Genomic DNA, 12,355 nt, shown 5'->3' with positions numbered 1-12,355 from the left:
CATAGAGTTTGAAGACGACAAGGAGCCATGGGTTTATCAGGTTTTCGACACAGTATCGGTAGAGAAAATTCCAGAAGGAAAGTGCGTTCCAACTCCAAATGTAACTACTGCATCAGTTATGGTAGCCATTGAAATGTTGAAAAATGGTTTTGTACCAGGCAAAGGTTTGGGTGCATCTCTGCAAGGTATTTTGCAGCTAGTTTCTCTTCCAAAGAATCTGGATACTTTTGGTCTGGGGTTCAAGCCTACGGTTGCATATGTGAGACGAGTCCGCAAAATGAAACAGAAAGCATGGGCATTGCCAAAGCCCATCCCGCGTCTGTCTAGATCATTCGGCAGGCCGGGTATTAGAAAGCAATTGTTGTCAAAGGTTCCTGGATCATTGATTAGTGCTGATAGAGACTTGGAAAAGGGGTTCGAAAGGTTATTCATCGAGGTTAACATGGTTGAGGCTGGGGAAGGGTCCAGCAAGGCAGATGTGTAATTCGTGGGACCACGTGCAAAAGTCAACAACTGGGAAGCCACTCCTCTTCCTACCCAGAGGGAGTCTTGGTAGTGGGTTTTGATTTTATTTTAGTTGTCTGGATTATTCCAGGGTCTATAATTCAGATATTATGTTCCATCCAGTTGGATGTGTTAAAACCCTGTTATCTTTAAATTCAATGAAATGCAATTGTTCCTTTTCCTTCATTTCTTCTAATTTTATTTTTGTTTTCTTCTTTTGTACAGTTCTTTTTATGATGATATCAATGACATGACATGCATGAGGAATCTTCGCCCCAGTTTTAAAAACCAATCTAACTCTGAAATAATAATACAAGAAATTGAGTGTGATGACGAGTTGAAATTTGATAATGATGAGGCATATGAAGAAATTAGTAAGGAACTAAGTCATTTTGAGGAAAAGCCCAAACCTAATTTGAACGATACAGAAGCAGATAGTCTAGGGGACCAAGATAATGTCCATAAAACTAAAATAAGTGTCCATCTGGAACCTCAACTCAGGGAGGAGATAATTAAACCACTGTTCGAATACAAAGATGTTTTTGCATGGTCCTATGACGACATGTCGGGTCTAAGCACTTATTTAGTGGTTCACAAGTTGCACACTGACCCGGCATTCCCTCCTATCAAACAGAAGCTGAGAAAGTTCAAAACGGATATGAGTGTAAAGATCAAAGAAGAGGTCACCAAGCAGTTCGATGCCAAAGTCATTCGGGTCACCCAGTATCCTACCTGGTTAGCCAATGTTGTGCCTGTGCCGAAGAAGGATGGCAAGACCAGGGTGTGTGTTGACTATCGGGATCTCAATAAGGCGAGTCCAAAAGACAATTTCCCGTTGCCAAACATCCATATGTTGATTGATAATTGTGCCAAACATGAGATTGATTCTTTTGTGGATTGTTACGCGGGTTATCATCATATCTTAATGGACGAGGAAGATGCAGAAAAGACGGCATTCATCACGCCGTGGGGAACGTACTGCTATAGGGTCATGCCATTTGGTTTGAAGAATGCTAGGGCAACCTACATGAGGGCAATGACAACAATATTCCATGATATGATACACCAGGAAATCGAGGTGTACGTGGATGATGTGATCGTGAAGTCTAGAAAGCAGTCTGACCATGTCAGGGATCTGAGGAAGTTCTTCCAAAGGCTTCACAGGTACAATCTCAAGCTTAATCTTACAAAGTGTGCTTTTGGGATGCCGTCTGGAAAGTTGTTGGGGTTCGTAGCCAGCCGCCGAGGCATTGAATTGGATCCATCGAAAGTCAAGGCCATCCAGGAATTGCCACCCCCGAGGAACAAGATCGAGGTGATGAGTTTGTTGGGGAGATTGAATTATATCAGCAGGTTCATCGCTCAGCTCACGACAATTTGTGAGCCTATCTTCAAACAGTTAAAAAAAGACGTTGCGGTCAAGTGGACAGATGAATGTCAGGAGGCGTTTGATAAGATAAAGGGGTATTTGTCAAATCCACCCGTGTTGGTCCCGCCAGAACCAGGGCGACCTCTGATTCTATATTTGATGGTTTTGAACAATTCATTCGGCTGTGTATTGGGTCAACATGATATCACTGGCAGGAAGGAGCAGGCCATCTATTACCTCAGCAAGAAATTCACTTCGTATGAGGTTAAGTATACTCATCTTGAGAGGACATGTTGTGCCCTAACTTGGGTGGCATAGAAGCTGAAACATTATTTGTCATCTTATACTACCTACCTCATATCTCGTTTGGATCCATTAAAGTATATCTTTCAGAAGCCTATGCCCACAGGGAGGCTTGCAAAGTGGCAGATCCTGCTCACAGAGTTTGACATTGTCTACGTGACTCAAACTGCAATGAAAGCACAGGCCTTGGCGGACCATTTGGCCGAGAATCCGGTGGATGAAGATTATGAACCTTTGAAAACTTATTTCCCCGATGAAGAGGTGATGCACATTGATAAGTCGGAACAAGTCGAGAAGCCGGGATGGAAACTTTTCTTTGATGGGGCTGCAAACATGAAGGGCGTGGGGATAGGAGCGGTACTTATTTCTGAAACAGGGCAGCACTACCCTGTTATGGCTCAACTTCATTTTTACTGTACTAACATGGCTGAGTACGAGGCATGTATTCTGGGTTTGAGGTTAGCTGTGGATATAGGTGTCCAGGAAGTCTTGGTCTTGGGTGACTCAAAACTTCTGGTGCACCAGATTCAGGGAGAATGGGAAATACGGGATTTGAAACTCATACCATACATACAATGTTTTGCATGATCTTTGTCAACGATTTCAGTCAATAGAGTACAGGCATATCCCAAGAATACATAATGAAGTCGCCGATGCTTTGGCTACTCTGGCGTCAATGTTACATCATCCAGATAAGGCTTATGTGGACCCTTTGCAGATCCATGTATGTGATCAGCATGCTTACTGAATATGGTAGAAGAAGAACTTGATGGGTAGCCATGGTTCCACGATATCAAAGAATATATCAAGATGGGGGTATATCCGATACAGGCCACTGGTGATCAGAAAAGAACTATTCGACGATTGGCAAGTGGATTTTTCTTCAGTGGAGGGGTATTGTACAAAAGGATGCCAGATCTGGGATTGCTAAGACGCATAGATGCTAGACAGGACACAACTATCATGACTGAGGTACACTCTGGGGTTTGTGGACCGCATATGAGTGGGTACATTCTGCCAAAGAAGACTCTCCGAGCAGGTTATTATTGGCTCACCATGGAGCGAGAATGCATCAGTTTTGTGCGCAAGTGTCATCAGTGCCAGGTGCACGGAGATTTAATTCATTCCCCACCATCTGAATTGCACACAATGTCAGCACCATGGCCTTTCATTGCTTGGGGCATGGATGTCACTGGGCCCATCGAGCCAGCAGCATCAAACGGACACAGGTTTATTCTAGTGGTCATCGATTATTTCACCAAGTGGGTAGAGGCTAAAACATTCAAGTCTGTAACCAAGAAGGCGGTGGTTGATTTTGTGCATTCAAATATCATCTGTCGGTTTGGGATTCTGAAGGTAATCATCACGGACAATGGCGCTAATCTCAACAGTCATTTGATGATGGAGACATGTCAGCAGTTTAAGATTATACATCGCAATTCCACCCCATATCGCCCCAAGGCGAATGGAGCAGTCGAGGCAGCCAACAAGAATATAAAGAAGATACTTCGAAAAATGGTGGAAGGTTCTAGGCAGTGGCATAAAAAGCTTTTGTTTGCATTGCTGGGTTATCGTACTATTGTCCGTACTTCAGTAGGGCCACTCCTTATTTGTTGGTGTATGGCACGGATGCAGTAATACTTGCAGAAATTGAAATCATATCCCTTCGGATTGTCGCTAAGGCAGAAATTGATGACGTTGAATGGATCAAAACCCGCTTGGAGCAATTAAGCCTGATTGATGAAAAGATATTGACAGCAGTGTGTCACGGCCAATTGTACCAACAGAGAATGGCAAGAGCATATAACAAGAAGGTACGTCCACAGAAGTTCGAAGTGGGTCAGTTAGTATTGAGACGTATCTTGCCTCATCAGGCTGAAGCAAAAGGAAAGTTCGCCCCAAACTGGTAGGAGCCGTTTGTCGTAACTAGAGTGTTGTCCAATGGCACGTATATTTGACAGATGTAGAAGGGAAATGTGTAGAAATGACTATCAATTCCGATGCAGTCAAGAGATACTATGTATGATTTTTTTGTTTGATTGTACTTGTTTGTATTTGGCATATTTTGAAGATTGAAATGATGAAGGAGTTTTGTTTTGTTATCTAAATACTTTATCCCTCGTCATCCCCTTTGAGCCTTATTTATTTTTCTTTCATACCCCCTATCGGAATCAATAGCAATATCAGAAACACAAGCGTGAAAGATAAGAAAAGGAAGAAAAGGGAAAAAAGAAAAGGAAAGAGAAAGAAAATAATGAAGAAAAAGAAGAAAAGAGAAAAGAAGGAGAAAAACAGTAAAAGAAAAAGAGAGAAAAGCAAAAGAGAACGAAAAATCACAACAACAAAGTAATTTCTATGACATGAACTACGTTCGACCTGATTCCTTTTAAGGATACGTAGGCAGCCTCGCGGTTTGGTCCCGTCAAAATAAAAATCCAAAAGTCCCCAAGCAAGAAACTGGGGCAGAAGTTGTGGTTGTTGTAAGAAATCTGATTCCGAAAGTTGTAATTTTGAACCTATTTGAATTGTTTTGAGCCTTTTATACCCTTTCTTTCTAACCCTGTCAAAAAGCCCACATTATGGTCCAAAGAAAGACCTTCTGATCAGTCTTTGAGAAATGCCAAGTCGAGCAAGTAAAGGTAATTCATGTCAGAGGCAACACTCTGGTTCAAGCAGGAAAATAAAAATGAGAGAGTCTTATTGGTAAAAAACCTCGCGGGCACCATGAGGCGGCGAGAGCTGAGAGAAAATAAAAATGAGAGAGTCTTATTGGTGAAAACCCTCGCGGGAACCATGAGGCGACGAGAGCTGAGAGAAATCAAATAATGAGAGAGTCTTATTGGTGAAAACCCTTACGAGCACCGTGAGGCGAAAGTGAGCTGAGAGATGAACGAATGAAAGAGGTTTGCTAGTGAAAACCTTTCAAGGCACCGCAGGATGAACAAGGTCAAGGTTTGGGTAAAGTAATCATGTCATGGAAATTCTGAGGCAATGAAGTACGGCGACTGAAAGTTGATTGGTTGGACAGATTGGGCCGATTAATCCGAAATGTATGTCATGATCCTCGGTACCAGCTGTTCCACTCAGATAAGTTTCTTTTTCTTTTTCCCCTTTGTAGCAGTCATCTGGTTTTGGATTCTTCTAATCCTTAACCCGGCAAAGTCATTGCATTTCATTTTCTTTTGTATTTATTTGTCTAAGATGTTTCAATGTCAGTCTTGTTCAAAGCAAGTGAAAAAGAAATTCAAAGCTCACTATCAACTTCCAAAATTGCAAAGCATAGCGTGGTCAGAGTTTACTAAGGATTACATGATGTGAGAGGGGGGTACAAGGAATCACCGGAAGTTTCATCGGTGGAATGATTTGGTAATGTCATGGGAGATGCAAAGGTGCGGATGAAGGGGTCAGAGGTGTGAAACAACAGCATGGGCATAGGACACTCGGTTCATCAAAGGTCATGGGGTTTGAAAGTTAGTCAGAAAGTCAAAGCGGTTCAGGGTCAGTTCGGGGAAGCCAGTCAGAACAAAATAATGCGGCGAAAAGATCTTCAGCAAGAATGTCATTAGCTAACCTCCATTTTAAACTGACAAAATTTTCTTTGATTGAAACAGGGGCAGGAAATTTCGGTTGTTTCGGAGAAACCCCCCGTGGAGAAAGGCAGGCACCAAACAGGTTTGATTTTTGATTTTCAGGACCCTAGTTTTAGGAATCAAGCAAATTCTAGTTTTAGGCACTAAACGCCAAAAAGAAGAAACGATCATGGCAAGGCGATGACTAATGTTCCTTAGGTCTTTTTTTATAGGCCGAAGTTTTTTTAGGCAATTCGCGTCTGGGTGCCCAGGCCCATGCAGGTGACGTGAGCTATAATACATAAAATTAGAAAATCGGGCGAAATTTTAGTTTTATGGTCCTGAAACGCCAAAAAATGAGGAACAGTCATGGCGAGGTGATGACTAATGTTCCTTAGGTCGTTTTTGAACGGCCAACAAAATTTTAAGCAATTTGGGTCCTAGCACCCAGACCCATACAGATGGCATGGGTAGTATATGAAAATCTAGGAATCGGACATAATTTCAATTTTATGGTCCTAAAACACCAAAAAGGAGGAACGATCATGTCAAGTTTTTGATAGTCTTTCTCTTTGATAGAATTGATCCTTAATGGGATTGTCCATGACTTATCATTAGATTGAAGAAGTGACCGGGGTATTTTAGACAAATGGAAAATGGGTACCATCATTATAATAAGATAACTTATCTCATAAAAAATATTACTTTCAATTATAATACCTCGGGCTATTGGTTATTTTAATAAATAAAAAAGACATACCACATCAAAATTGAGTTCCAAATTCCAAGGACATACCTTAGGTTATTGGTTATTATACAATAACAACAAACCAGTATAATATCACTAGTGGGTGTAGTATGTACACAGACCTTACCCCTATCCTGAGGTAGAGAGGCTGTTTCTGATAGACCCTCGACATCCCTCCCTCCAAGAATTCCTCACCTTACTCTTGGGGTGATTCGAACTCACAACTTTTTGGTTGGAAGTGAAGGGTGTTCACCCCTATTGGTTATTTTAATAAATAAAAAAGACATACCACATCAAAATTGAGTTCCAAAATTCAAACAAATAATTCTTTTGGATTTTGGTTATGAAGAGTCATTGCTTATTCTTTTCTATTAAATCGTGCATGTTTTCCTAAACTGTTGGCTTGTCTAAAGACCTTCACTACTAACATACCTAAGATTCTTCTTATCCTTATTATTGAGCTGAGTTTAGCAGTTTTCTTATGAAAATCTATATTTAATATTTTTTTATAAAAATTTATATTTAATATTTTCCCGCACAATACGCGAGTATGAATACTTGTATGTTTTATTTTTGGTCAAAATGAAAAAAAATTATTTCAACCAAGTATAATATTTACAAGCACACCTGCTCATTAGACTATAGAGACAGGATCCTCCAAAAATAAACTATGAAACCTCTTCTGAACTATTTGTTTTCTGTACTCATTTCTATAGCTACTCACCTTCTAGGAAGGGTATCAGCTATAGAAACATAAGACTAAAATCGTTTAGCTTGGTATCCTATCAATCTATCTAATTCCTTCTGCCAATTGGAATATATTTGTCCTACAATGTATAATTGCAAGGCTATATCTTTCAATATTCCTGTGTGAGGCTTCTGTACTTGTTTGAATCTTCTACTGTTCCTTTCCATCAAAATATGATAAATTGTGGCTGCAAAGAGAAAAACATAGATGAGAGCTTTGGGATGTTTACTCCTTGTAATGTTTGCCAGCTCTGTAACTTCTTCCTTACATGACTTCACTTGTCTCTGCTTTCCTGTCCATTGTAGTAGCTTCTTCCAAATGCTCTTGGAATAGTGGCACTCAAAGAATAGGTGATTGAATGTCTCTTCTGAGCTGGTTGAGTATATAGCACACTCACTTTGTACTTGAATCCCCCATTTTCTAATTTTATCCACTGTTGCCAGTTTTTGCTGAAGGTCCATCCACTAGGTGAATTGATGTTTTGGAATCAAACCTTTATTTAGGATCAAATTTTTCCAAGTGACTTTAGGATATTGAGGTAGACTGTCCATGTAGGCTTTCTTTATGTTGAATTTGCTCTGCGTTGCATACTTCTATAACTTGTTCATATTAGGATCTACCCATTGTTTAGCCTCAAATATCTTTCTAACCACCCAACTTGTTTGCCTTGGTGTTTTCATGTCTTTAGGTCCTTTTCCTTTATGTATTGGTGTTGGATCCACTAGACCCAAAGAGTGTCTTTTTTCTAAGATATTGCCCATAATAGTTTCAAAATTGCTGCTTTATTCCATAAAGTGAAGTGAGGATATTTAGCCCACCAGTTGATCTTGGTTGACAAACTGGTTCCCAAGCAATTGATGTTCTGTTCACATTCTCCTTTGATCCATGCGGAGGAAATTCCTATAGAATATTGTGACTAACTTAAGCACCTTTCTTTTGGAAGCAAAAATATTTGGGCCCAGTAGGTTTGTATCTCGAACAGTACACTCTTTATCAGTTGAAGTCTTCCTGTGTATGATAGGAACTTTGAGGACCAGCATCTCACCCTTGCCACAATTTTTTCCACTAAAGGCATACATTGGTTAATAGTCAATTTTATGACAGACAAAGGAACTCCTAGGTATTTGAAAGGCAAGCTTCCAAGAGAGAAATGGAGTTCATCTAGTATGTGTTGTCTGAACTCAGTAGTGACACCAGCAATATACAAGGAGCTCTTCTCCATATTAGCTTTAAGTCCAGAAACAGGAAGTGATCAAAGGATGTCATTAGAAGCTGTATTGAGATCTTGTCTACTCTACAACACAGTAGTTGGTCATCAGCAAATCATATGTAAGTGATGTGTTGCTTAGAGCATTTAGGATGGTAATTAAAGTCTGGGTTACTCTGTAGTTGTTTCAATGATCTAATTAGGTACTTCATCACAAGTACAAAGAGATATGGTGACATAGGATCCCCCTGTCTTAGGCCCTTCTTTAATAGGAATCTAGTTGTTATACCACCATTGATCAATAGAGAGTAACTTACTATGGTTACACACTCCATTATCAGAATCACCATCTTGTGAGGAATCCCTAGTTCAATCAGTAGTTATTTTAGGAAACTCCATTCAACTGAGTCATAAGCTTTCCTAATATCAACCTTTATGATGCATCTTGGAGAGACTGTTTTTCTTGTATATCCCTTCACCAATTCATAAGCCAATATGACATTGTCTAAAATATTCCTCTCTTCTATGAATGCAGATTGAGCTGGTCCTACAAGATAATTCACAACAGCTTTTATTCTCTTTGTTATGATCCTAGCAATGATCTTGTATTGAGCAACATGCAATTGGCATGAATGATAGGTGTTCCACCTTAGGAATCAGTGTGATAGTGGTGCAATTTATTTCTTTGAGAATCCTGCTTGTTTCAAAGAACTGATGAATAGCTTCTGCCACTTCCTTCCGTATACTTGCCCAGAATGTCTTATAGAAGTCAGCTGGATAGCCATCCAATCTTGGAGCTTTATCATCTGGTAACTCCATTACTACCTGCGTAACTTCTTCTTGTGTCACTGGTCTCAACATTGACTGTTGTTGTGCTAGGGTCAATGTAGGACCATCCCTAGCAATGTTGATATCTAGTCCAGGAAGTGTCTGGGCTGATTCCCCCAGTAACTTCTTGAAAACGTTGATGCACTCATGCTGAATCTGTTCTGGCTCAGTTATTCTATCATTATGTTCATTGTAAATGCAAGACACTCTATTTCTTGCTTGTCTAGCTTTCAGATATGCATAAAAGTATTTGGAATTTGAGTCACCTTGTGTAATCCAAGTAGCTCTTGATTTTTGTCTAAGTACGTTCTCCTGAACTGCATCCTAGTTTTCAATCAACTTAAGAGTTAGCTTCTCCTCTTCAATAAGTGCTGGATTGAAATGATCATCATTGAGTGACCTTTGTATTGTATCCAACTTTTCCCTTAAATTTTCCAGCTTTTTTTCAATGGAAGAGTACTCTTTGTGAATGTTCTTAGTTTGGATTTCTAACATCGTCAACCTTCTGCATATCCTAAACATAGCAATCTCTTGAATTTGTTTTGTCCAAACTGTGTTGATTGCTTTTTTATATCCTTCATGCTGTAGAAGTACTGTTAGGAGTCTGAAAGGTCTTCTGACTTTTGGCATGTTCACTTATGTATTTAACATAATTGGAGAGTAATCAGAGACTCATGGTAGTAGATAAATAACTTCAATTCCTGCATACATCTGGAACCAATCTGGGTTGCCAATATCATCAATACAGGACTGTAAATCATGTCCTCTGCATCTCTCTTATTGCTCCAAGAGAATTGACATCCTCTTTTGGTTATTTGCGCTACTCCAATATCATCAATACAGTGTTGGAAGTCTACCAGTTCCTGTTCATGTACTGGTTCTCTATTAATTTTGTCTCCAACTGATATTATACTATTGAAATCCCCAAGTATGATCTATGGACCATTTTCTCTCTAAAGGAGCAAGTTAAGTGGGATCGCTAACGTATGCCAACAACCATGAACACCCATCAGCGACGATGTTCGATGATGAAGAGCCCCACAAAACAAATTGAGGAATTGACTAGTAGATTGGTTACACCATAATCGAGAATTGAACAACAATTAGGTCCTCGACAACTTATCAATTAGATGTCAGGGATGGGAAGTGTGCCGACAATCATGTAAGCGGCGGCAGTGAATGAATCTCTACCACCGGTGACAAGAGTTACCACAATTCCATCAGAATTACAAATGCAGCGCGTAAACTGACTTACTCAGCAGATCCAGCTAGATCTGTGGCAGAGATAGTCAAAGGAAATCGAATGAAGGAGCAAGGCATGCAATTGAAATTCTATCCGCCGGTGATTAAGAATGGAGTAAAGCTGGTTGAATTGAACTTAAAGGAAGTAGAGCAGCAATGTCAGCAATGAAAAAATGCCCTAATTGGATATGTAATTGGGGAAAACCCAACATTTAAAGAGATGCTCAAGTTTGTATATAGAGTATGGAACTCAGTGACTACGCCAAAGGTACTGTTACATGATGACATTTATTTCATCTTTAGATTTGATTCGATAGATGATAAAAAATTAATACTCCAAAATGGCCCTTATACAATCAATAACAGACCCCTGGTATGAACGAGTGGAACCCAAATTTTAGTTTTAAGAATGAATCTATGAGAGTGGTTCCTATATGGGTGATGTTTCCAGGATTACCAGTTCAGTTCTGGGCTGAGGAAAACTTAGGAAGATTAGAGAGTTATACTGGGAAACCACTATGTACTGATAAGCTTACAGCTCATGTTGACAGAGTTTCCTATGCTAGAGTCCTCATAGAGGTTGATATCACTCAACCTCTACCAGATGTTCTTCCTGTAATTATGGCAGAAGGGAAAATTTGGGAGCAAAATGTGGAGTACGAATGGAAGCCTACATTCTGCCAAAATTGTAACCTATTTGGACATATGACTGAGAAGTGTCCACAAAAACAGGCCCAACAGGCAATGAAAGAAACAGAACAAGAGAAAAAAGAAGGAGAAATGGGAATGGAAAACGAAGGCAGTAGAAGTAAAGGAGAAAGTTGAAGTAGCAAAAACTACCACAGATCCTCGAACTAACAAGACTGAGGTACGTCCAACTGCAAACTCAGAAGTGACTTCACCAGAAACTCAATACAACTGCAGTTATCCAACAAAGGGAAGCAAGTTGTAGTCCATCATGGCTCAAAGAAGAAAGATAGAAAACACATTGATGCACAAGAGATTGCTAGAAGAAATCAGTTTGCCCCTTTAAGGATTCTTGAGGAAAAAGAAAAAGAAAAACGTAGGATAGGAAGCTCTATTTAATCGAAGGGATGGCTAAAAGGCCAAACCCGGCTAAAAACAAAAAGAAGAGATCAAGGAGAGGGAGCTAGACGAGCACTTGCGTAATACCTGAACAAGATGGAATAGAGGACCAATTGGTAGACAAAGGAACCAAGACAAGCAAACTACTCTACCATAATTTTTAGTTCTTGGAATATAAGGGGGTTGAACAAGTCTCACAAGCAAAAAGAGTTTAAACTTTTTTGCTTACTATAGATATGATGGGTATCTTTGAAACCAAAGTAAAACAGTCAAAAGCTGAAATGATTCAGAAGAAGTTTGGCGCAGGATGAAAATTTGTAGATAACTACTCAGCAGCTCCAAAAGGAAGAATGCTTGTATGTTTAAATGGACGATATGGTTTCAGTCTACAAAATTGGCAGTTCACTGAGAAATTATTTAATTTTTATCATTAAAAAATAATTTCAAAATTTTTGCTTGTCAGGAATTCGTTGGTTATTTATCCACAGTGAATAAATTTCGGCCTGTTTCATTGACAAATAAATACTGCAAAAGTTGATCAGATCAGAGCACTCAAATGCATCGACTTTTGCAGTTATTTTAATGCCAAAAATAATTTTACATTATTAAAAGAATTGTCAGCTTCTACAATAAAATTTTTAAGCTCTTGTTAATTTTCTACTCTTGCTTTTTTAAGTTCTTGATATTTATTGAAAAAGGACCACAAAAGAAATGAGGTAAATGACGTCTTACTATACAATATTAAATATTT

At 39.4% G+C, this 12,355-nt stretch overlaps 1 protein-coding gene across 1 annotated transcript; it reads left to right on the top strand.

The window, feature by feature from the left end:
* Positions 1-10,935: 10,935 nt before the first annotated feature.
* On the top strand, positions 10,936-11,343 carry LOC142164345 (uncharacterized). The gene has a single exon (XM_075222325.1). The coding sequence runs from the start codon at positions 10,936-10,938 to the stop codon at positions 11,341-11,343; it is 408 nt and encodes a 135-aa protein (XP_075078426.1).
* The last annotated feature ends 1,012 nt before the right edge of the window (positions 11,344-12,355 follow it).

This window comes from Nicotiana tabacum, chromosome 9, assembly GCF_000715075.1.
Source record: "Nicotiana tabacum cultivar K326 chromosome 9, ASM71507v2, whole genome shotgun sequence".
Classification (NCBI taxonomy): Eukaryota; Viridiplantae; Streptophyta; class Magnoliopsida; order Solanales; family Solanaceae; genus Nicotiana; species Nicotiana tabacum.
Note: the sequence above shows the minus strand (reverse complement) of the source record. Positions and strands in the feature narration are given on the sequence as shown.

Coding starts and splice junctions, on each gene's coding strand:
- LOC142164345 (XM_075222325.1), top strand. CDS start 10,936: ATGAGAGTGGTTCCTATATGGGTGATGTTTCCAGGATTACCAGTTCAG.